The following is a 26454-nucleotide window of genomic DNA, read 5'->3' as shown; positions in this document are numbered from 1 at the left end:
GCTCGAATTCGACTTGAGTCAAAAGCTTGTAAGTTCAAGCTCCGCTATAAGCCAACCATTATATAAAAATAAAAAATATACATATAAAAAAGTTTTTTATTTGACATATAAAAAATAAGAATTATAAAAATTAGTTATTATATATATAAATAAAAATATCATATACATAATATTTTTTAGTATGTATAATATTTTGATATTTATTGTGTATGTATGTATGTATGTATGTATGTATGTATACATATATACATATATATATATGTAAAAGCTCGATTAGGCTCGAGCTTGGCTTGAATCGTAATTGAACCTATATATTAAGCTTGAGCTTAGCTCGAAGCTCGGTTTAGATCGAGCCAAATCGAGCTTTTCATGAGCCGAGCTCAAAGAGCTCATAAAAAGCTCGTCATTCTCAAAAACAATCTCTACTTCTCTTCAAAGGCAAAGACTAAAGAGAAAACACCCAATCAACATAGCATATCGTAATTGGGCTGGACCCATAAACCGAAAATGGGTTGGTCCAAGCTCTGTGATTTTTTTTTTCAATTTGATTCAAAAACACGCCATGAAACAGATTACAATAAAAAATTCAAGGCACAAACACAATAAATAATTTATTATCTACAACAAGAGAAAATGTGTGTTTAAAAAAGTAAAAGTCATACAAGGGAGATTAGCATAATATAGGGCAAGAAAATTTGTGTTTTACTGTTTTCGTAAAAAAATGGGTAAATTACAAAGACCTCCATGTACTATAGGGTTTGTGACAATGACCCCCCTGTACATTGTTTTGCGACAAAGACCCCCTGTACTATGACCATGAGACAAAGACCCCCCATTGACCATCAAGTCAGATGACGGAATGCATTAAATTATCAAAATACCCCACTAAACTTTTTCTATTTTCTTTTTTTGCCCTTTTTCTCTTAAAACCTATTTAACCTATTGTTTTCCCTTTCTTCTCATTCTTTCTCTGTCCCAACTCTCCAAAATGAAAGGACGGAGGAATTGATCTCCATATCTTGCTTGATCTCCACTATCTTCAACTCTCATTCATAAACAATTTTGCTTTGCCAATTAGAGAATTGATCTTCACTATCTTCAACTCTGCTCTTTGACTCAAAACGTAACGAGCAGGACAATATCCAATAAAACATTCACTATTTTCTCTCTCTGCATTTTCAAGGTTAGGAAGCCAACTATGAACTTGTGTTAATATGGCATCCGCTCTTTCTTCCTAGGTTTGCATTACCAGCTAGTTGGCTTCCTCTCCTCTCGTTTGAGCTGCACTCAATAGTTGTTGTGTATGATCTCTCCTCGAAATTAAGATTTTTGTGAGTTCATTAAGGTTCTTGATGTTCCTTCTATAATGAGAAATATAACCAATCTGCAGCCCGACAGACATTAGTATGCACTTTACCACTTCCGTAAGGGGAGTTACCAAGATTTCCAACAAACTCATTTTGGGTTTTGGATTTCGAATAGCAGAAACAATATAATTTAAAAAAAAAAAAAAAAAGCAAGAATACAAAGAGTTGATTTTTTTTTTTTGCCTTTTCATGAACCAAATAACAACAAAAATTTATCTCAAACTAAAGCACCAAAGCTTGTCTATGTATTGGAAATGATGGTCACAGGGTACTTATCTTAATGAATTCGCTCTCTAGTTGCAGAACGATGTATTTATCGGTAGGAAGTAATGTTCCACTTTCACCACCTGCAGATCCTTTGGTCTGACCAAACTGTTGATCTGTATTCAACAATGGGTGTGTTGAAGCTTTGAAGTTTGAAGGATGGATGTGTTAACCCATTAACCGCCACCAACTTTGCTACAGTCGTACCATACATCACTCCGATGCTGCTTAAGCTCTCCCCTGCGTGCACAAAGGGTAGTATTAAAAGGTCAGGGAAGATGAATAGTGTTTTTCTCGTTTAGTTGTTACAAGGGTAGTACGGGAATTAAAAAATATTGTAACGGCTTTTTTGGATGAAAGACTAACGGAAGAGGATCTTTGTCTCATTGTCATAATATAAGAGGATCTTTGTCACAAAACAAAGTACAGGGGTCTTTATAATTTATCCTAAAAGAAATATCGATGAGATCCTAATTAATTGAGTTATCACTGCCGGAATCTGTTACATGACGAGTCAATCTGCAACGCAACATTAGCTTCCCTGAAGGCATGGGAATATTGCCTATTCAGAAGATCTTTATTTCTGCTATCTTCAACCTTTCTTTGTTAATTGAAATCGACTAAATGAGCTTTGTCGTGTGTTTTCTTGTCCTCCTTTACTATTAACCTTCTGAAATCTGATTAAGGCGTTTGGTAAAAGTCAGCCAGATCTCTTTGAAGTTCCTCCTCTCCTAGTATCTGTTTTTTTTCCACGGGGAAGTCTTAGAAGTTGTTTTAGCACCAATTGTTACAACTGATAAATCCATTATTTGCTCTCTGTGTGATGTTTGCAACAATCTTTACATCATTTATTGCAATACTGTCCATTTTCAAAAGGAAACAAGGGTTTTAATGGTTCGATGCCTGGGTCAATGAATTATTGATCAATTCAACGGTTTTTGGACAGAGACCGGATTGAGAGTAAAATGTAACTAATTGCCTGGATGGTTCCTAAGACAAACAGTACGACCATTTGGATCAATAATGGTTTTAAAACATTACTTGGTACTAACTTCACTAGCTTTGCATTATTGTTCAATTTTACCAAATTGGTGCTTGTGTTATATATACACCAAAGCAGAAATTAACAGCATAAAAAAAGGGAGAATGACAGTTCAGCCTAGGGTGAGAAGCTCAAAATACAATTGGGGTAGGTGCCAGATCGAAACAGGCGGATATTTGTGTCAAAATACAATTGGGTGAGAAGCTCAAAATACAATTGGGGTAGGTGACCCATATTTGTGTCAAAATTGCATTGGCCCACTTAACTCGAAAATAACCTATTTTTTACCTGAAATTTCAAGTATTAAATCATGTATACATATTTGAACCAACCAATAAAAAATGTATCCATATTTGAATGAATACTATCATTATTATAATATCTAATAATGACATTAAATAGTTTTTATGAATTTATTTAAATAATAAGTGATTGAATTTTTATTTTACTATTTAGATCTATTTATTGTATAATTTTAAATAGAATAAAAATGTTTATTTTACTATTTAGATCTATTTATTGTATTATTATTTAAATAATAATAGATCTATTTAGATCTATTGTATATTTTTTATGTATGTTGATGAACTGACCACCCATTTAAGGACAATTTTGTAATTTGCTCAATTTTAATGAGATTAATAAAAGATAAGAGGGATAGAAGAGATCGCCGAACTCTCTTCTCCATCTTTCTTGTTGTCTTCTTCTTCCCTTTTCTTTTCTTTTTACTATAATCTGAGATTATTTTATAATTTTTTATTCAACTGAATCACATCTAAGTTAATCATATTAACTAGCGAAGTAATCCATGCTAAGCACGAGAGTGAACAGAAAATCCACACCAATCCCAGATGCTCGATTTTCTTCACTTCCAAAGAAAATCCATAGGACACGATTGGCAAAAATCAAAACAATCAAACATATTGGTAATATATAACCAAAAAGATAAAAAAAAAAAAAAGACAACTGCACATATTCTGCACATTTATTTCTATACATTTTCCTGCACAACCTATTAAAGTGAGATAGTGTCATACGGTTAAAGGATTGAACAATTTAACCAGCATAGAACTACTTGTATTTCTTTGTTTATGAGAAACTCGAGTTTGAAGGGAAAGATTTTCTTTCTATATCTTCTGTCAGTCGATCATTACAAGATATATATATATATACAGAGGTAGAGTTAGCTCCCTCTTGCGATTAGGATACAAACTCCTAAATGAATAATGAAAACCAAAGCAAGAACAACTAAGATACATACAACAGATAGGAGTCATACAGCAAGAGATAAGGCAAAGAGATAAGACTACGCTAAGAATGCACGGGCTTAATACCCTCCTCAAGTTGGAGCATGTAAACGGGAAATGCCCAACTTGGCAAGAAGATGCTCGAATGGTTGCCTGCCCAGGGCCTTTGTAAACATATCAGCAAGTTGCTCGGAAGTCCTGACGTAGAAAGGCCGTATATTCCCATTCTGAATTTCATTGCAGACAAAGTGACAATCTACTTCAATGTGTTTAGTCCTCTCATGGAAGACTGGATTCACAGCGATATGCAAGGCTGCTTGACTATCACAGTGTAATCGCATAGGATTAGGATGACCAACTCCTAACAAATGCAACAACCCTTTTAACCATTTAAATTCACATGTAGCTGTTGCCATAGACCTGTATTCCACCTCAGCTGATGATCTGGATACTGTAAGTTGCTTCTTTGTCTTCCATGAGATAGGTGCTTGTCCCAATAATACAAAGTATCCTGTAAGAGAGTGTCGTGTCAGTGGACACCCAACCCAGTCAGAATCACGGTAAGCATACAATCGAAGATCACTATCAGCCGAAAGAAAAATTCCCTGTCCCAGGTTACCTTTCAAATATCGCACCACACGTAAAGCCGCCTCCCAGTGTTCTTCACGGGGGTTCTGCATAAATTGAGCAAGCACATGTACATAGTAGGACAATTCAGGACGGGTAATGGTTAAGTAAATTAAATGACCCACAAGCCTCCTGTAACTCTTTGGTTTCATCATCAGAGGACCATCTGCTAGAGCTAGTTTATGATTTTGTTCCAGGGGAAGTCCAACTGGCTTAGATCCTAGCAATCTAGTTTCTGATATGATATTCAAAGCATACTTCCGCTGACAAAGGATAATACCTTTTTGGCTTCTGGCGACCTCCACTCCTAAAAAAGTACTTCAAAGCTCCCAAGTCTTTCATGTGGAAGCATTAGCTCAGATACTTCTTGAATCTCCATATGGCATTGCCATTATTTCCAGAGATGACAAGATCGTCCACACACCAAGATATTCAATTGTTCATGCTTTCATCGAAGTGTAAACAAGGAGTAATCAGATTGTGACTGGGTAAAGCCATACTGTTTCAAAGCTGTTGTTAGTTTAGCAAACCAGCAACGAGGGGCCTGCTTCAAACCATAAAGCGACTTGTGCAGCTTGCACACCTTCCGAGGTAGTCTCGAAGCAAATCCAGAGGGCATCTTCATATACACTTCTTGCAGATCTCCGTGAAGGAACGTGTTCTGCACATTCATCTGATGAATGTACGGACTGTAACCATCTTTGCCAGAGGCGCACATGTTTCATTGTAGTCTATCCCTTCAACCTATTTGTTTCCGAATATCACCAAACACGCTTTGTACCGCTCTATTGTGCCATCTGAGTGATACTTTATCTTGTAGACCCATTTATTTCTGAGAGCCTTTTTCCCTGGGGGCAAGTCCACCACTGTCCAGGTTCTGTTGTTTTCTAAGGCTCCAATTTCATTTTTCATTGCCTCTCTCCAACGAGAGTCCTTGACAGTCTATGAATAGCTCTGGGGCTCATGATTTGCTGTGATAGCTGCTAAGAAAGAGCCGTGTCGCAAAGAGAATTTATCACAACTCACATAATGTGTTATAGGATAGGGAGTACCTGAGGAGTGAGATTGGCGAGATGAACTGGCAAAAGGGCTCTGACTGTGGTTGGAACACCATGTGGTGTGTATGACATAATCCTTGAGACGGGTGGAAGGATGCTTCACTCTATGGCCTCGTCCAAGTTGCTCATTCCTTGCATTCGTTTCTTCCATAGAACCCCCCTTTACTTCATTCTCCCCTTCATTATTTTCACACCTGTCGCCTTGGTCTGACTCTCTTATGATCTCACGAGTACCATTTTCCCTTCCTCTCTTCGCCATACTCTTCAGTCTCCTCCTGGTTATAAGCAAGATTACCATCATCGGGTTTGCGTTCAACTTTTTTTCTTCAATAACATAAGGAAACTCAGTTTCTGAAAACACCACATCCCTAGAAACAAAGTATTCATTATTTTCTAAGTCATAAACTCTCCATCCCTTCTTGCCAAAGGGGTATCCCACAAAGACAGTGTCTGGCTCTACTGGCAAACTTGTCCCTGGTCCGATTCAGGCTTTGTGCATAACACAAACACCCAAATGTACGTATATGTTTGTAGCTTGGTTTCTGCCCATACAACATCTCATACGGTGATTTACCCAAAAGGAGAGTGGAGGGGGTCCTGTTGATCAGATAACCAGTTGTCATAATACATTCTCCCCAAAACTCAATAGGGAGATTGGCCTAAAATCTAAGAGCTCTGGCAACATTTAGTATATGTCTATGCTTTCTCTCGACACATCCATTCTGTTGCGGTGTTTCAACACATGAGGTCTGATGTATTACACGTTGCTCAGAGAAATATTCCTTCAAGCAAGTAAATTCAGTACCATTGTCACTTCTAACTATCTTCACCAATTTTTCATATTGGCGTTTAACCATAGTGAAGAAGTTCCGTAGTGTTTTGCCTACTTCACTTTTGTCATTAAGTAAGAATATCCAAACGGTTCTTGAAAAGTCATCAACAACGGTCAAAAAATACGTGGCACCACAAGACGCCGGTACCGAGTACAGACCCCATAAATCACAATGAATCAAATCAAAAGTCCCTTTAGCATTGTTTTCACTAGAATCAAACGTACATCTTGTCTGTTTGGCTTTTAAACAAACACCACATATCATATTTTCACTATCACATCTAATGTTCAAATCAGGAAGAGGTTTAATTACTTTCTCAGAAGGATGACCCATTCTCTTGTGCCATAACTCGTATGAAGCTTCAACCTTTGCTTTGTGAACCTTGCTTGAGCACGCACTTTTGAAGCAGTAGAGCCCTCCGCGTAGTTCACCCGCACCAATCACCATCCTCGAAGTGCGGTCCTGTATAACACAAAACTTATTAGTGAATTGGATATTACAATTTGACTCTTCTAATCATTGCGACACAGATATCAGGTTATAATTCAAACAAGGAATATAAAGCACATCAGTAAGCTTCATGTGCTCATTCAAAATGACGATCCCTTTCTTTATATCCATGACATGCTTTCCATCGGACAGTCCAACCTGACAACTGGTCACGGTCTCGGTATTACACAAGTGGTTCAGGTTTCCTGTCATATGGTGCGAAGCTCCTGTATCAATTATCCAATTCATACCTGTCAACTTCTCGTTTGTGCTGGGTTTGCAAGAATTCAACAGATTAAGAAAAGTGGACCATTGTTCATTAGTCAATCCACCAAATGCAGTGTGATCTCCCTCTGTCGCGTGGGTCGGTTCAGAAGTTTGCCCTACCGCTTGTGCAGCATTTGCTCTCTGTCCACCTCCACGTCCATGACTAGATTTACCTTGTGTTCCTCGGCCTCAAGCTTTCCCACTCCCAGTAGATCTCGGCCGGTCTCCCCACCAGTCCAGGTAGCCGATAAGTTGGAAGCAACTCTCAGCCTCATGTCTTGTTTGTCTGCAGTTTGTGCACACTCCAGATTTCTCTTTTGTATCATGTCCCTTTCTTTTTGTGCCACCTTGTGCTTGCACAGCAAAGCTCATCGCCTCTTTTCTTTCTTCTTTGTCGCGGGTCATGGTTCTCAACTGCTCCTCTTGTATCACAATGGCATAGGCTTTGTTCAAGTTCGGCAGCGAATCGATGCCCAGAATATTGGAACATACTGTTTCATATACTAAGTCATCCAAGCCCATCAGAAACTGATGGACTCTTTCTTCTTCTCGTCTCTTGTCCAGTTTTGCAGCGATGTTGCAGTTGCAGCCCGCACAGTCACATGTCGGAATTTGCTCATAATTAGCAAGTTCTTCCCAGATTTGCTTCAGTTTGCCATAATATGTCACGATTGGGAGACCGGCCGGTTTGCTAGTCGCAAGATCTGCCTTGAGTTGCTGAATTCTTGGCCCATTGCCCATTGAAAACCGTTCTTTGATGTCATCCCACAGGTCCTTCACAGCCTCCATGTACGTGATTGTAGAGCGTAGGCTTGGTTCTATCGTGTTGAGGATCCATGAAACCAGCATTGAGTTTACAGTCCACCAGTCTTCCAACTCCGATGAATCGTCCACAGGCTGAAATATAGTTCCATCGAGAAATCCGGTTTTCTTCTTGGCTCGGAGTGCCATTCGCATTGCTTGAGCCCATTCCTCGTAGTTATCTCCTTTCAATTGGACGGGTAATTATATTACCCAGATTGTCGTTGGCAGCCAGGTAGTACGGTGAGACTACCTTTCTGCTTCCACCCTCACCTTCATTCTGCTTCTCTCTTCCATCCGCCATGATCGATCGGCCAAAGCAAGATGTCTCCATTTCCTTCTTGATTTCAGCGAAGAACAACTACCGACTTTGACTGACTGTCGTAAAGAGAACCCTACAGAATCCTCAGAGATCTGCTTCATGAGCATGATCCGAAAAAAAAACCAAATATCGCAGCCACCAGCTTTGACAATCGAAAGCAAATAGAGTTCTGCAAACTCTTCAATGATCTGCTCCACAAACAGAGGTCAAAGAAGATCAAACAAGCAATGATCCGAAATAATCAAATATTGCAGCCACCAGCTTTGACAATCGAAAGCAAATAGAGTTCTGCAAACTCTTCAGCAATCTGCTCCACGAACAGAGGTCAGAGAAGATCGAATATTGCAGGCTCAGAATGCAGTGTGAAAGTCAAACGAACCGGGATCTGATACCATGAGAAACTCGTGTTTGAAGGGAACGATTTTTTTTCTATATCTTTTGTCAGCCGATCATTACAAGATATATATATACAAAGGTAGAGTTAGCTCCCTCTTGTGATTAGGATACAAACTCCTAAATGAATAATGAAAACCAAAGCAAGAACAACTAAGATACATACACCAAATAGGACTCATACATCAAGAGATAAGGCAAAGAGATAAGACTACGCTAAGAATGCACGGGCTTAATAGTTTCCCAAAATTCTTAAAATTTAAAATTCATTCAAACAAAAACAAAAAAAGAGGGAGTCATTGACAAGTTCCAAGCGACGCTTTATGGAATGTGAGTGTGTAGAAAATTATCACTGACAACAGAATAAAAATGGTAATCTGAAACCTGGGTGCTAGAGTTTTTGTTGAAAGACCACGAAAGCTTAATGCCATTGAACTCATCCGTAACTTCTTTGTAATCTTTTTTATTGCAAGGATGACATGATTTATATCACACGAATGGAATAATTATAGAAATGTAAGAATGGACGGATAAAAGAGAGAAAAACAGGGGCAGAGTGGTGTTGGGAGAGAGAGAGAGAGAGAGATGGGTCTCCTCTCTTTCTTCATTGTTGATGATCAAACCAGAGAGAAAGGAAGGGATGAGAAGTTTCCTTTTCAATCACCACCATCACCGTAGCTAGCAAACAATCTTCTCTCTCTGTTTCAATGCTCTTTTCTCCTGCTTTGCTTTCCATTTTTTCTTTCTTCTCCCCTTTATTAGCTTGATCATGCTTTCAAGATCAAAATTATAGTTATTTATCATAAGCTCCTGAATTATTAGGGGAAACCTTCTAAGAAAACACAAATTTATCTTCATTTCTCTTTTTATTTTATAACTTTTATTTTAATGTGTTTTGAAGAGAACCTTTAAACATGCATCTTTTTAGTGTTAAACTATTAATCGTGTGGTAGTATTTCATGCTTCGCACCTATAAATCTTTCAATCTGTATGATGTTGACGTATCTCACTTTGATACGTCATGCAGGGAAATGTGTAGGATGACATGTGCAGGATATTAACACAAAAAGAGCAAAAACTGATTAAGGGAAATGCTTTTATTGAAGCATTGTCAAAAATACATTAGACTGCTAAAATTTATAGATTTAAACATAACAACTTTTCCTAAAAACAATCAACTACTTAGCATAAAAATCTATCCCGCAGAGTAACTACTCTTTTATTTGACAGCTCATATTGGCTTAGTTTATGCCAAAGAAATAGCAACAAAAATTTAACTAAGTAAGATGCACTAATTTGTAACACTCCCCCTTAGTGCATGCTTACGATCAACAACTCTAAGTGCAACTCTAAGTTTTTAAATTTTACTTGTGCTAAAGCCTTTGTAAATATATCTGCTACTTGATTGTAAGTAGGAATTCATTGCAACTCAATTTCTTGATTCAACACTTTTTTCACGAACAAAGTGATGATGGACTTCAATATGCTTTATTCACCCATGAAAAATGGATTTGAAGCAAGTCTAATAGCACTCTCATTGTCACAATAAATCTGCACAGCATAATGAACCTTAGAAAAAATATCTTCCATCAAACACTTCAACCAAATGCATTCTTGTGCAGCCATTGTTGTAGCCATATATTCATCTTCAGTACTAGATAAAGAAACAATTGGTTGTTTCTTACTACACCATGAAACAACAGCTGAACCAAGACTAAAACAGTACCCTGAAGTTGAACGACGATCGACTACATCACCTACCCAATCTGCATCAGTGAATCCTCTTAAGACAAAATCACTTCCTTTCTTGTACATAAGACCATAAGCAGGCGAGCCCTTTACATATCGCAAAATCCTTTTGGCAACATCTAAATGATGAGTTCTTGGATTTTGCATAAATTGAGAAATAACACCTACAAAATATGCAATTTCTGGTCTTGTGATAGTTAAGTAAATTAAACTACCAACAAGTTGTCGAAACCGTCTAGCATCCTTCAATAGTTCTCCTTCCTCTTTCTTGAGCTTAAGATATGGCTCCATGGGAGTAGTCATTTCTCTTGACTCCCCCATTCCAAAACGCTCCAAGAGACTCTTTGCATATCGTCTTTGAGATATAAAATATCCCTAATCTGATTTCTCCACTTCTAGCCCAAGAAAACATCTAATCTCACCCAAAATTTTCATTTCAAATTGAGTTGACAAATTGTTCATCAATTGAGAAATTTCAGCTTCATCATCTTCGATGATTATCATGTCATCCACGTATAGTAAAACCAGCAAATGCATCTTTGATTCTAATTTTACAAATAAACTAGAATCTGAATTAGCAACTTTAAATCCACAAAAGATGAAGTATTGAGCAATTTTACCATACCAAGCACGTGGTGTTTGTTTAAGGTCATACAATGCCTTTTTCAACTGGCAAACATGTTGAAAAAATTGCTTGGAGACAAATCCTTTGGGTTGTTCCATGAACACCTCACGGTCTAATTCATCGTAAAGAAATGTGCTCTTTACATCAAGTTGCCATAACCTCCAGTTTCTAAAAGCAGCAAGTGAAACAATTGACCTCACGGTCACCATTTTTGCCACGGGACTGAAAGTCTCCTCATAATCCAACCCATACCTTTGAGAAAAGCCACGAGCAACTAGACAAGCTTTGAATTTGTCAATTGTGCCATCTGATTTCTTCTTCAACTGATAAACCCATTTGTACTAGACAAGCTTTGAATTTGTCAATTGTGCCATCTGATTTCTTCTTCAACTGATAAACCCATTTGTAGGTGACCGGAGTGCAATTTTCTGGCTTAGGCACAAGTTCCCATGTCTCATTTTTCTTTAAGGCTTCAATTTCTTCTTGCATTGCCGCTTCCCATGCTGGACAACCATTTGCTTCTTCATAACATGCTGGTTCTTCTTCTATTAATGCTCTTGTAAACAAGCAAGTTGTCACAGTACAATTATTGAACTGCACATAATCTTTGAGGTAGACTGGTTGTCTTTTCTCACTTGTTGATCTTCTAGTTGCTTGCTCACCATTGTTTGAACTTGAAGAAGCTGGAGACTCATCACTTCTTTGTTGACCAGGATCACCGTTATCAGATGTTTGTGTGTTAGTTTCAGGAAACAGTTCCATATTATCTTGATCATGATCAGAATCTATATTTTGAACAATTAATTTTTGAGCTAGATACCAAGATGACACCTCATCAAATACGACATCTCTAGATGTGACAGATTTCTTCGTCTTTGGATCCATGCACCTCCATCCTTTCCTGCATGAGTCATAGCAAAAAAAAATACAGTTCTTTGCTTTTGGATCAAGTTTGGTTTGGTTAGTTTTAGGAATATGAACATAACAAATAGAACCAAACACCAAAAAGTAGTTCACATTTGGTTTCACATTATACATTATCTCAAATGGAGCCTTTTCTTTACCTGGCCAAGGAGGTAGCCTATTCATCACATGGCATGCACATTGAACTGCTTCTTCCCAAAGCTCTATAGGAAGATTTTTCTCATGTAGCCATGAAAGACTAATTGAATTAGACCGTGAGGCGTGTTCGGACACGTCATCCGTCGTTGAGTACCATTGCTATCACAATATTGAAAGAAATCAGCTGACATGAATTCACCTCCATTATCGCTCCTCAAACATTTGATTTTCTGTCCAAATTCCTTTTCTACAACCTTATTGAATTCAATGAACTTAGATAATGCTTCACTATTCTCTTTTAAGAAATATATCCAGGTATACCTGGAATGATCATCTACCAACACCATGACGAAATGATAACCGTTGTAACTTGGTGTTCTTGTTGGCTCCATCAGATCAATATGAACTAATTCGAACAAAGTGGATCTACGATTTGATGAGCTTTTGAAAGGAAGTCGATGTGATTTGCCATATTAGCAGCCTTGACAAATCACATTTTCTTGTATATTTTGAAGATCTGGTATGCCATAAATTTGTAACATTTGATAGCCTACATGTCCCAACCAAGCATGCCAGATTGCTGCACTGTTAGCTTGGCTTGTCTTCTTCACATATGCCTCCCCCACCGACATGACAAATAAAGAGCCTTTCTTTTCACCAGAGAGAACAACATTAGCCCCAATATTTTTCACATTATCAAGTACTTTCACATCGTTTGGGCCAAACAAAACATATTTTCCAGAATCAGTTATTTGAGAAACTGAAACTAAGTTCTTCCTCAAACCTAATACATGATAGACATCATTCAACTGAATACTTGCGTTATTGGCACCAATCTTCACAACACCTTCTTGTACCACCGGATAGATTGAATTGTCAACTGTAACAATGACTCGTTCTCCATTATGTTGATGCAACTCTGAGAATAGTGAATCATTTCCGGCCACATGATGTGGGCAACCAGAATCAATGATCCATTCATCTTTGATGTAGCTGACTGTAGTTTGATTTGGTGATGATTTGTGAGCAATGTTATTTCTTCCTTCAATCACCTCAGTAGTGAAGCATTACTCCCAGTTGAGTTGGTCATCTTCATCTTCCTCACAAGTAATATTTGCTTTGGAGAGCTTCACACAATAATTTCTCTTAATATGCCCAAGTTTCCCACACTTGTAACACTTAAAAGATTTATTACCTTGTGGGCTATTTCCATTACCATTCTTCTCATTCGTGCTGCCTTTAGAAAACTTTTCTTTGGAAAAGAGAACATCATCACGTTATGAATTGAGATTCTTAACCATTTGCTTAGCTAAGGCCTCCTAGTTAGAGAGCAAGCTCTCTAATTCTTCAACTGATGGCTGTTTTTTCCATCCCTGAATGGATGTAATGAAGGGTATGTATTCCGTCTTCAAGCCACGAATGAGAAACCGTCGTAGATGAGCATCACTAATTTTTTCTTTGGGATCTAGCTCAGAAATTTTAGCAGAAATATTCTTGACGCGAAGGAAATATTCTGAGATTGACATACCTTCTTGCTTCAACATTGGCAACTCATTTTCTAAGAACTGTAGTCTTGTTGTATTCTTCTTAGAGAACAGTCTCTCAAGAGTATCCCAAACTTCCTTTGGTGAACTAACATTACGAACATGATCAATGAACTCCTTGCTGATTGATGTTCTCAGAGCAAATAATGCCTTTCCACATTTGATCTTCCATTTCCTTCATGACTTAGCATTTTCAGGAGTGTCAGCTGGAATTTCATCAACACCAGAAACTAGTTCCCAAAGATCTTGACCTTGAAGAAAAGCCTCCATGCACATTCTCCAATACTTGTAGTTTGTGCCTACAAGTTTCTCCACACCATATTGTGTGTTAGAACTACTTCTCTCATTGATTTCCATTTTGAGTTTCAATCTTCTCCAACAAGATGAACTTGATAGACAATAAGAGTGAAATAAACAAGAACCTCAACCTTGCTATGATACCATAACACAAAAAGAGCATAAATTGATTAAGGGAAATACTTTTATTGAAACACTGTCAAAAATACATTAGACTGCTGAAATTTATAGATTTAAACATAACAACTTTTCCTAAAAACAATAAACAAATTAGCATAAAAACCTATCACCGCAGAGTAACTACTCTTTTATTTGACAGCTCATACTGATTTAGTCTATGCCGAAGAAATAGCAACAAAAATTTAACTAAGTAAGATGCACTAATTTGTAACAGATATCCAGACTATAAATTCTAACCCTGGGTTGAACCATCATCTTTTTTATGCATTACATGGACACCTCCTCTTAGACCTGTTCATGGGTTGGGCTGGGCTGGGCTTGGGCCAGGCTTTTACTCTTTATTAACATGATTTTTTCAAGTCCGAGCTTGAGAAATGCATGACTTATATAGATATAGACTACAAAGTAAAAGAGGCTGAAATGCATGATTTGTACAAAGTTGAGAAATGCAGGACTCACCGTTGGAGAGAGGGGCGACTGAGTTCATTGGTGGTGCGGCTGGCGCCGGTGCCTGAGTTCACCGGTGCTTGAGTTCGTTGGTTCTTGAGAATATGCGACAGTGCAAGTGAGAATGAGAATTGTGCGCGCGCGCGCGCGCGGAGAGAGAGAGAGGACCGGTGCTTGAGCTCGCCTGTCACCTTTGAAACTGAGAACGGTGGTTGCCTGTCTGGGTTTGTGCCGATTCTTGAGAGTGAGAGTAAGGAGAGAAGATAGAAGATGAAAATAGGGAATAGGAAAGGGTTAGTTGGCTAGGGTTTAGAATAAATTACAAAATGTCGAGCCAAGATTTTGTGACAAATCCCGAGCCTGGCCTGTAAAATAATCGAGCTCGGGCTTTTAGGCCTGAGGTCAAGCCTATGGGCTAAAATCCATGCGTAAGCCCGTCCGGGGGTCAGGCTGGTCCGTCGGGCTACCTGGCCCATGAACAGATATCTCCTCTCCCCAAAGATCTCCAAAATATGTCATATCCATGGTTTTCAAAACCAGACTAGACCGGATGGTCGAACCAAAAAAATCAAGAACCGGTCACCTGACCAATTCTGTTTTCCCTAAAAACCAGATTTTCCCCCAAAACCGTTGGTTTTGATCAGCGAACTGCTGAACCAGGTGGTTAACCGTTCGAACAATTTTGATCGCTTTTATTTTTTTGAAATTTTAAATTTTTTTTGTTAGAACAGGCCGAGCATTCAGTTCGAACGATCAAACCGTTCAACCCGATAACTATAACCCTGACCGATTCAGTCACCAGATCGGTTTTAATAACCATGGTCATATCAATGGTTGGCACAGCCGGCCCAACTCTGGTACAGAAAACATCATTTGATGCGCTAAAAGGCTTTCTGATCAATGGCCAAAAGTCCTGTTTTATTTTAGGGCCTTTCCGTTAACTTTGGTGGATGTGACTCATATGAAGTACTCATCGGACGGATGTCCTGCGTAGGTAACGACGGTGTTTCCCACCGGATCAAGGAGAGGATTGTAAATAAAAGGAACTTTGAGAGGTCAATTTTGGGTAGGAACACTACACCAGGAGCTGATGTAGAACTGGACAAACAGAGAGCAAACAAGTAAGGCGAAGAGAATGCATTGCTAATCTACGCCGGGAGGGAAAAGTTCGACCGGCCCAATGCGGCTAACCCGGTGAGCGGTGACGCCCTCTGCGAGACCTTTGAGCAGAGATGTTGGAGAGCAGGAAAAACACAAAATCCCCTATCAGTGCGAGTCGGCCGGGGTTGTGTCCGTCCGTAGTAGGCAACGCGAACGAGTTGATGAGAGCTTCGACTATGGTGGTTTTCCGAGTAACTGGGGTTTCAGGTAAGAGTGAACAAGAGTTGTTAGCGCAGCCGGGCCCCAGTGCATGGAAGCAATTGGAGCAATCGAGGGAGTTACAAGGGATGGGTTGATAAGTTTGGGACTTGTGGTTCTTCTCGCAATCTATCCAACTGAAAGAGGCACTGAGGTCGAGGAGCAATTTAACGGGTTTGAGGGGGGTGTCAATCAGGGTAGCGGAGAAGAATTCTAGTGAAGTTATTCTCTCAAAGGACAGAATTTCAAGCAGAACCGTAGGGAAGTTTGCGGGAGATTTTTGATGATCAAGAGAAACGAAAACATAGTCCGTGGACATAGTTTGGGAGTAGGAATGGCAACCGGGTGGGGCGGGGACAGGGATTCTCTCTCCATCTCCGTCCCCGCGAGAATCTAGATTTCCTCTTATTCCGGTGATTTTTTATAACGTTAATTATTTTGTTTTTGTTTTTTATTTTATTTAAAAAATAAAAATAAAAATAAAATAATTAAAATTTATAATCTTATTAAAAAAGATTTAAACATATTCAATCATATTTTTAAAAATATTAATATATAGATATATGTATACATATATACATATATAATATATATATATATATATATATATATATATATATATATATATATATATATATATACATATGTATTAGTGGAGATCCCACCGGCAGGGATTGGGGTCCCGTGAGACGGGGAGTGCTTTCTCTGTCTCCACCCCATCTCCGCTAAAGGAGTTTAAAATTTCTCCATCTCCGTCCCCATGGGGGAAATCATTTCTATCCCCACCCCATTCAAGGAGGATACTCACATGAATTGGGGAAACGTGGAAAATTTCCATTCCTATTTAGAAGATTTTTGCAAGAAAGCTTGGGAGTCGTGGTCCAAAATGGTAATGCTGTTGATAAATTTCTGTATTTCATTTGTTCTGAATGTTAGAAGCAAACTTAAAGTGATCAGTGGAGAGTTCAACTTCTATCAGGGCAACGCATGTTCTTACAAATCTATAGCCTTGCATTGGAAATATCTCCCTATTCATGTACTTTATTACATGGGGGAGATATTCTCGATGCAAGGTTGCAATAAGCTGTTGGGACTGGTGCAAGTACAGGCTTGCCCTGATTGAAGCCGAAATCAGATTGTCGTTTGTGATATATTCACATGACTGGTGAACAATGAAAAAGGACATCATACCTTCACAGGATTGAGAGGTAAATGAAAGATACAGAAAAAAAAAGTAAACATGTGAATATAAAATCAGACCCTTGTTCGTAATATATTCACACGACTCAGAGAAATTTACATGCAGATGCCATTTTCTGGACACAAAGCAAGCCACGTTGCCCAAAACGAACACCCATCCCGCCGCTTTAATATATAGATAGATTCGGATCATGCAAGCTGTGTTGTATTACTCAAGGTTTTAAAAACTGACATGGAAATGAAACCGTTCTAGCTATCGATTTACGGGTCAACGGTTCAACCGTCCAGGTCGAACAATTCAGACGGTTTGCATATTAAGGCAAATATTTATATGAGATTTTCTCTAATATGCAAACCTCATATAAGAAAGAAGAGATGTCGGTTGAGAAAGCCAGAAAGCAGGAGAAAGGAGAATTGTTGTCGACTGAGAAAGAATAAAAGAAAGAAGGAAAAAAGGAGGGAAGGAGAGGAGGAAGATGATTGGATGCTCACCGGCGACGGCAAAGCGGCGGCAATAGATGCAGATCTGAGATCTAAGTTGTTGGATCTCAAATGTAAGATCGATTTCTCTAAAACACCTATAGAAGAAAGTCTTCTTCTTCTTCTTCTCTTTATGCTATATCCCAGATCTGAGTTCGTGTCTCAGCTAAAGTTTTACCTTTGGAACAGCTCAAGTTGTTTTTTAACAGGGAGGTGAGTGGAAGCCATATGTGAATTTGATGATGCAGTATCTTTCTCTAAATACGCTTCGATCAAAAAATCTCAACAAGTCCACACCATATGCTGACACGTCAAACATGTTGGGCTTAATTACCGGCTTGAGCAGTTCAATTTTTTGGGCAAGCAACCAGTTCATCTCTCTCTCTATCTCCATTCTTGCCACTGTGAAATCCTAGGTTTCCATCGATGACTCCCCATCAACCCCATCAGCCTATATTTCTCCACCACCATCATCAACGTAGGCAGATGATCCGAAGTGCTGCTTCACAGATGGCGAGACATCTCTGCTACTAAATTAAAACGACTAGCTGCTTCTCAATCAGAGGAAGAAAAATCTTCTACAATACAAAACACACCTTCAAAGATGGTGGCTCCTAGGCAATCTTCACTCCATGCGGCAAACACAATCAGCATATAGCAAAAATCCCGTTTCGGTGCAAAATTTCCTTCTTAATCAGATGCCATTCTCTATGTCAGAGGAGTCATGGTGGTCCCACCATTCATATGGTCTCTCTGGTTTTCTGTCCTGCATACTAATCCTGCTCCTTGTGTTTCTTTGTTGTCACCTGGAAAAACACGGAGGTCATGACCATACAGAATTGCGCCCAAGCTGTTGCATCATTGGATGGTTAACCTACGTCATGATCCTCCTCCCAAGACAACCCGAACCTCAGCTACTCTGTCGACAAAGGCAAACCCATCAAGAAATAGGAGAGAAATGACACGAGTAGCTGAAGCACCACCAATCTTTTTACCACCATAATATGTGAGCAGAATCTCAGGTCGGGTGATCATCTCCTGAGATTCTTCAAGAACAAGGCGAACTATTCAAACCGGTAACTACCAATGTGAGCAACTTTTGATGTGTCAGATCATGGTACGGAGTATGGACTCACCAGGATTTTCAAGCCAATTTCTCTTTTCATTACTTTTCTTTCCCTAAGCAAGAGAGATTAGCAAAAGCAAATAACTACAATACCAATATATCTTGAATAAACAAAGGCTTGAAACATAGAAAGAGGCTTTAGCTAACAGCAACACTATTTCAATCTTTTAAAAGATAAAAACGAGTTTTCTTTTCTTTATACTCCAATAGAAAAAGAAGAAAAGCACGTACATACAAGCCATATCCACATCATGGTTCCAGCTTCAAGGAAACAACTCTAGACTGTCTATTTCGCTTTGCCACCTTAACGAAAACTGCTGAGAGGCAGGATGGAGCCCACCATGGCCGGCGGACTTCTTGCTCCCCTTTCAAGCAAGCCACTGCAGATTTCATTTGATGCATCCAATGCAATCACAACTTTAGTAGTCTGCATTACATAATCATAATGGCACCATGGCATTTGTATCTAAAATTGAAGAGAAGTCCAACGTATTAAGTCATTTAAAGGGCCGTTACACAATGATTGTCCTCGAAATCTGGGGTCTTGGGAGGGCTGCACTGGATATGGTCCTAACTTTTGGCTTTTTTTTTCACAAAATGGCTACTTTCAGCTCAAGGGTAGCCATGGGCCCATTCAGATTTTAACAAATTCTAACCTGAGCCCACCCAAGTTGCACCCCGTTCAATAGACTATTTAAATGGTTACTACACTACAAAGGGCTTCTACACAGAGAGAGAGAGAGACCCTTAATGCGTCTGAGCTCCTTGCACAGGGTGATGAAGTCTCCCCATTTCATGTGGCACCTCCTTATAAACCGTAGAATTTGTTCAGAGGTGAACATGGACAAACTCTCCAAGTACTCTCCATTGACACCATTATCTTCAAAAATCTGGCGATAGCTACCAAGATTTATCTCTTCCAACCACAAACCAACATCCTGAAAAAACACATACATGTTTCTCAGGCCATTGTAAATATCTTTCTCTTGCCATGATTCAATTTCAAACATATCAGTATACTCATAGTAAAATAAATATAGCATCATAATCTATATCTATTTTCAGATAGTACGGTTTGCCAGTTTTTATTCATCCAGTTATAAAAGCCTCTATAAGCCCTAATGCCACTTTCCTGTTTTCATTTAAGAGGATGAATGGCTGCTCCATATACAGTCTTATACGTTTATGTAATAGCATTTTAGATTTATGTGCTTTTGACCACAATACAAGCAAATCATGATTCTCTCCCTCTCAGACACACACACGGGTGAGCAATCGGTTTATTCGGTTAAAAACCAAACTTAATAAACCAAAATAACAAAAACCAAAATTTTCGGTTATTTCGACTAAAACTAAAATTCTTTAATATATTGATATGCATTAACATATTAATATATATATATATATTATACAATATAATATTATATTATAATATGATATTATATTATATTAAATTTATTATATTATAGATATTCTATATAATAAATAACACATATATAGATATTAATATATGTATACATATCATATAAATAATAATTTTGGTTAATTCAGTTTTTCGGTTAAGTGATTTTCCCAACCTAAAAACTGAAACCAAAACCGAAATTTTGTAAAACCAAATTAACCGAATCAAACTAACTGAAAACCAAAGTAACCAAACCAAAAAAACCAAAACCAAAATTTTCAGTTTGGCTTTTCCATTTTAACCGTATACATATGATATAAATAATAATTTTGGTTAATTCAGTTTTTCGGTTAAGTGAATTTCCCAAACTGAAACCAAAACCGATATTTTGTAAAACCAAATTAACCGAATCAAACTAACTGAAAACCAAAGTAACCAAACCAAAAAAAACCAAAACCAAAATTTTCAGTTTGGCTTTTCCATTTTAACCTACAATGATCACCCCTACACACACTGGGTACGGTCAAACTGTGGTTAAGAATTGTGCATCTAACAATCCTCATATGTTCTCACGTACGAGACTAATGATGTCTCCACATTGATCTCCACATTGATCTCCACAGTAATATTTTATATTACTAATAAAATGAACAAGATATGACTTTGATATTATATATCGTGAATAAGATGGCTTAAAAATAACATCTATGAGACTAGAGAAGTTAAGCAAATGACTCTTTACTCTTTAGTAAAAACAGACAATTGAATGAAAGGTGCATGGACATTACACATGGGAGCCAGATGTGTGTCCAACACGAACACTTCATTTAAGAGAGTCCATGAAACACTGACTTGAACCAACGTATATTGTAATATTGTTAGATTGGATTCTGTTTCATCAGATTGGGCCAGATCCGAATTTGACCTGATCATAGATAGATCAAATTTGGATTGACTTAATAGAGATATATTTATCTTGTTTTAAATTGTTGGATTCTGATTCTCAGGGATAAGATTGGGATGGATCCATATTTGATCCAATTATAAATGGATCAAATCTGGAATTCCAGATTGACTTAATCAGATTGGATTTCAGATTTGAACTAGGACAAACAGATAAAAGACCACTCCTTTATGAAGACTCAGCAAGTTCCTTGGCCATATCCTTGCTCCCCTCCTCTAAATCTTCACCATTGACCATATTACTTCCCCCAAATCTCAAACCCTGTATCAATCTCTCTAAGCTCCTAGATGTGATTCAGACCAATAAAATTAGTAGAAATATTTAGATTAGAGCAGAAAGAAGGAAGGAATAAGAGGAAGACAGCAAGAAGAAGAAGGAAAAATGGAGAAGAAAGGAGAAAGAAAGGAGGAGTTCAATAATCTCCTCTTTCCCCTACTCTAATCTTTTTATTAAACTTACTTAAGTTACATAATTTACAAGGAGGCCCTTAAGTAGGCATCCACATCAGCAATACACTTAAAAACAAAACAGAAGCTAAAGGGCCAATAAGAAAACATAACAAGAAGGAACTAATAAGAATGACACTAAAGGACTAGGGCCCATTCGGCTCAGTTTCTCTACACTCCTCAAACATCAACTAGATCAGTCTCGCACTTAGCTCCTCTGTTCTTTCTGGTGATAACCTTCAACCTACTTCAGCACTGTGAAATATGTTGTTGTCTCACAATGAAGGATAATGTAACATGTCTTGACAACCCTTTTGAAGGTCTGCTTAAGTTCAAAGCTTGCATATGGGCTCAATATCCAAATAGAAAAACTCCTCTGCCCATCATTCTTCTTCAGTTATGGAATTAAAAAGGCAGTGGAACTACACGACCCCTTCCATCTTCCTGTTAACTAGGTTGCATATCTTGCCAAATAGACTTTAGTCTTTAACCATTTAGCTATTTTCACACCTTATATTTGTCTGATTATCTCCACATCGTCCAACACTCACCATGTTAACTAATAATATTGTTTCTATTACAAATTTTCATTATTTGGGTCAAGCCATTGCACTTCCTATTGTTTGTTTCTTTTCACTTCAAACTTAGCAGCAAAAAATTACTGGTTTGCAATTTAAACAGTTACCTGGCTTCAAATGATCCTTGTCACTCAAACTCCACCCTATCCCCACCCTAAACAACCCCCTCAAGAAAATTAAAAAAAAAAGGAAAGGAAAAAGAAAATGATCAAATCTTCTCTCCATCACAGTAGAAGTAAGCCATTCCATTTAGCTTTTCTTTTTCTTTCTTTTGTTTCTGGTATCTGATAATTCAACTGAAACCACTCCTCACTTGAACCTTCTTCAAATATTTCTCATAAGGTGGACTCTATTCTGCTCTGCAACCAAAGCCTGTCTTTCCTGATGGTCATAGCATCAAATTATTTTGTTTCGCGCAAGTATTCCACTACCTCCCCTCCTCAACATTCTTGCCATTATTTAACCTATTCTGGTAGCACAGTCACATGAGGATGTTTTCTAAAAACAACATACATTTTTATAAATTTTCTATACTAGAACAATTTTTCCAATGCTTTGCTGAACAGTTGACTAGTTTGATAATATACATATAAGTTAGAGAATAGTTAGTTGTATACTTAGGTAAGATATTGTTTAAGGAATCATGTCATTGTCACTTATTGATTTTACATTTTAAAAATATGCTATGTTTCATATATTCAGATGCTAAAACAGTGGAGCTTAGGAGTTTTTTAATCTCTAACGGTAAAAGATGTATAATGATATAAGGATATGAAATGAGTAAGATCCCTAGGGTGTCAAAGAAACTAGCAAGGGCATCGCTAGCCTAACAATGGGCTTCCCTGCACAACATGCAAAATAGGTTCAAAAAAGATAAAGAATCTAATCAGCTTGACAAAATTGGCCCCTAGCAGTGACCCTCAATATCAACATCTCTCCAAGACTACCATCAACTTAATAGTAAGAAAAATTAATAAAATGTGAACATGCAAGACAACTGATCTATTTTCAAAAACGACAACCACACCAAGATATCCAATTACACTCCAATGTAAAGAATATATAATTGAATGAAAATTTTCATAAAGAAAATTACAAAATTACAAGTTATGTTTATAGAAGAAAGACCAGGTGTGGCATTGAATCAGTAATTCAGTGTGAAAACATATGGCATCAACTAGGATAGAAGAGATACTGACATAAGCTTTATGATGTAAAAAGCAAGATCAGGCTTGAAGATGAAACTGTTACTCCTTCCACTCTTACATATATAGTACATAACTGCTCCTTTCAAAATACAAAGTAATACTCATATTATTCTCACAAGTCATGCTGGTTTTCAGTAACTGGAACAAAGAGGATATGTGACAGATAGGAGCCAGTGTCTTGTGGCAATCAATCTAATAAACTAGATGAAGAAAGACTCTAAAAATGCACTCATTTTATCCATGAAAATGCATGAGTTTCCTATTTCCGCTATTCTGAGTGCTTCAAAGAGAACGAAATCAGATGGCTTGAAAACATAAGCAGGACCATCTTGTGCACCATATAGCATCTTCTCAGCATGGTGTTGTCTTATTACCTATCACGTTATGGCTTGCTCAAAGCTTCAAATTTACAGCTATTCACATGTACATTGTGGATTTTGTTGGTCTTTTGTAAACAATATAACAACTTATTGGTACAGATACAGGATTAAAATAAATAAATCAAATAATATTCTTTTCAATTTTTTATGGAAAGAGAAAAAAAAAAGGAAAAACTTGAAATTTCAAGTTATGAAGTGAAGATTAGGTAACACCAAATGGATTATGGAACTGCATGAATTGGAGATTATGGTTAGAATTTTCTTCTCTTCATGTCAGGGCAAAGTAGATGCTTGTTCTTTATCAGAAACAGTAAATAGTACTTTTATGAAGAGTAATAAGGTGGTAAAAGCCCAGAACTCAAAGAGATTGGAATGGAGGGGCTCAGTGCAACAGACAAAGGCTGATAAGCAACAGATAAATGATCCATCCCAGATTCACACATTAGTCCATGGTCCAGGCTATCCAGCACCAGCTCATCTCTGTTGACCCTGTTCCTACCTAAACAATATGTCATATCCGATTGGTGGATAATTCCTTTTGCATCTCTAATCAGGAATCTAAAGGAACATGGGCCTTCCGCATTAGCTTTGTACCATCCAACTACCGAATTCAGATTAGCTGAACGGGATGGCTGTTCAGCGGGCTGTAGAACCAATGATAATGTCCCACACCAGCGAGAAAATACATGGGGCCCACAGTGAGAAGTTAAATGGTTGTTCGTCCCATATATTTTATTATTGGTGTGGAGTGTTATCATTGGCTCCACAGCCCGCTGAACAGCTATTTCCTGCAGCTAATCCTTTCTCCCTCCTACCACCAGAAAAAGTACAACAAATTAGATAGCTTTGAAAAATACAGGAGTGCAGTGTAGCACACCTAAAGTGTTCTTTAATCGTTACACTATTGGTTGGTTGAAATTGTAAAGTTGAGAGTGCACAGAGATCGTTGCAATGCTAACTTGCAAATATGGAGAGGGAATGATTATGTCAAATAAAAAGGAAGGGAGACACAACAATACGGGAAGAACATAAGAGACAATATAGTAATTAGTAATTGTAAAGCATAAGGATCAACACATGTGCATCTTTCCACTGCTACACTGATACAGCACAACGCCAACACATCTCAATTGTCAATAACAAGTGAAGTAGGGATGCAAATTGAATCAAGTTTCCATTTTTAGTTGGTTAGGTTAATTATTAATACTGAATTTTATGGTTCATAGCCATTCCAAGAAATAATTATAGAATAGTTGAAACCCCTGGTCTGTAAATTAGAAAGTTTAAATGCGGCAAACAACCTAAAATTGAACAATCAAATCCAATTAAAAATGAAAGCCAGGTTTTATAATCTGAGACTTCATTTTGGGACGTAGTTCATGATGAATTCAGTAGAATAGGAAAATCATGTCTAACCAGACATTTTACCAGGGTAGGTGACAGATTCAGATCTCTAATTCTCAATAACTATAAAGAGCTAATCTAATGCCCTGATAAAATTTCGTGTGTATTGCAGAAACTGCATAAAGAGATCTGCTTGACAAAAACCAAAAGATCCACACCAGGCTCAACTCAAAGAAAAGACTGAATATACCTCAACGGTCCAAATGAAGAAGTCCAGAGGCTCCGGTTGCCGTTCTTTGTTCATCTCCAACGTTGGCAGTCAAAAACCTTAAATTTTCATAAGAAATATCCACTCATCACCCGAGTTGCATAAACTGTTCCAATAATTCAGAAAATTGGACAAAACTATGGGAATCCTATTGCTGAGTTCGAAAGTATTTACCGTGTAAAATGGCGTGAATCGGGGATAGTTTCTACATTTGAGAAATGATCCTGCGGAGAGAATTCGTAGGTGAGAGGAGCAGGTGCAGGAGAGAAAAATAAAAGGGAGGACAGTCTCTCTCTCTCTCTCCCTCTCTCTCTCTCCCTCTCTCTCTCTCTCTTTCTCTCACTCTCTCTCTCTTCTTTTAATGGACCGATGGGCCCGACCGCCCACAACGACCCACCACTTAGTTTAACTTTTAGCCCAGATGACTATCCCTCTCCGTTCCACGGTCCATGTAATTGCTCGCCGGTGACGGGTTATTGCGGTTCCGCTAAAATTAACTAAATTGATCCTCCTCTTGACTCTTAATGCCAAAACCACGATTCTCTCACGTTAGCAATGCTAATGGCACACTGTTTTTCACTATATATGTCTCCTCTCAGGTCGGATTAGCTGGTTAGGTCGAATTGAGGTTAATTCTGGTTGGGTTTAGAGTAACCTGGCCCAAGTTACAGCCATAATCCTACAGTTTGGATTTGATCTTTACATAACCGTCCTCACAGCCTTTTGCAACCCTGAATTAGGAACATCTCAGTCATTTTATGCTTCTATTTACGGAGAGAGATATTTCGAGGGTCTGTTAGAAGTTAGAAAACCCTAGCACTGTTTAAGTGAAAATAAATATCAAGTGGCCATAAATGCATAAATGCCTGTTGTCTGCCATACTTGTACAGTTGCTATACGTGGCATGTTCTCATAGTCTGATAGTTGAATTCTAGAACACGTGGAGTAGTTTATTTTGAGTACTTGGATAGTTGCTAGACAAGCTAGTTATGTCTACGTCAGTTTTTGGCTTTTTGGAATGGTAGCCGAGAAGTCTCCCGACCTACAGCGCCTTGGTGCTCGGGCCGGTCTAATCTGATTGGATC

At 38.1% G+C, this 26454-nt stretch overlaps 2 protein-coding genes across 6 annotated transcripts; both read right to left on the bottom strand.

The window, feature by feature from the left end:
* Positions 1–1420: 1420 nt before the first annotated feature.
* LOC148878459 (uncharacterized) lies at positions 1421–25926 on the bottom strand. 5 transcript variants are annotated; one of them, XR_016102225.1, is made up of 6 exons: positions 25544–25926; positions 25352–25428; positions 19525–19717; positions 19011–19159; positions 12149–13989; positions 11009–11985 (listed from the first exon to the last, which is right to left on the bottom strand). XR_016102225.1 is itself a non-coding variant. In XM_088955004.1 (5 exons), exons 2-4 carry the CDS (start codon positions 25403–25405, stop codon positions 19029–19031), a joined length of 378 nt encoding a protein of 125 aa, XP_088811130.1. In that variant the 5' UTR covers positions 25406–25428; positions 25544–25926; the 3' UTR covers positions 1421–1871; positions 19011–19028. The 5 variants fall into 5 exon arrangements, 4 of the variants coding, with proteins under 4 accessions (XP_088811130.1, XP_088811132.1, XP_088811124.1 ...); XM_088955004.1 differs by lacking the exons at positions 11009–11985; positions 12149–13989 and adding an exon at positions 1421–1871; XM_088955006.1 differs by lacking the exons at positions 11009–11985; positions 12149–13989 and adding an exon at positions 6614–6900.
* Positions 7384–8151, bottom strand: LOC148878460 (uncharacterized). The gene has a single exon (XM_088972540.1). The coding sequence runs from the start codon at positions 8149–8151 to the stop codon at positions 7384–7386; it is 768 nt and encodes a 255-aa protein (XP_088828666.1).
* Positions 25927–26454: the final 528 nt, after the last annotated feature.

The sequence above is a fragment of the Nelumbo lutea genome, chromosome 1 (genome assembly GCF_056320005.1).
Source record: "Nelumbo lutea isolate HS-2025 chromosome 1, American lotus-T2T, whole genome shotgun sequence".
Taxonomy (NCBI): domain Eukaryota; kingdom Viridiplantae; phylum Streptophyta; class Magnoliopsida; order Proteales; family Nelumbonaceae; genus Nelumbo; species Nelumbo lutea.
The sequence above is the reverse complement of the archived record's forward strand: the minus strand, read 5'-3'. Positions and strand labels throughout refer to the sequence as shown.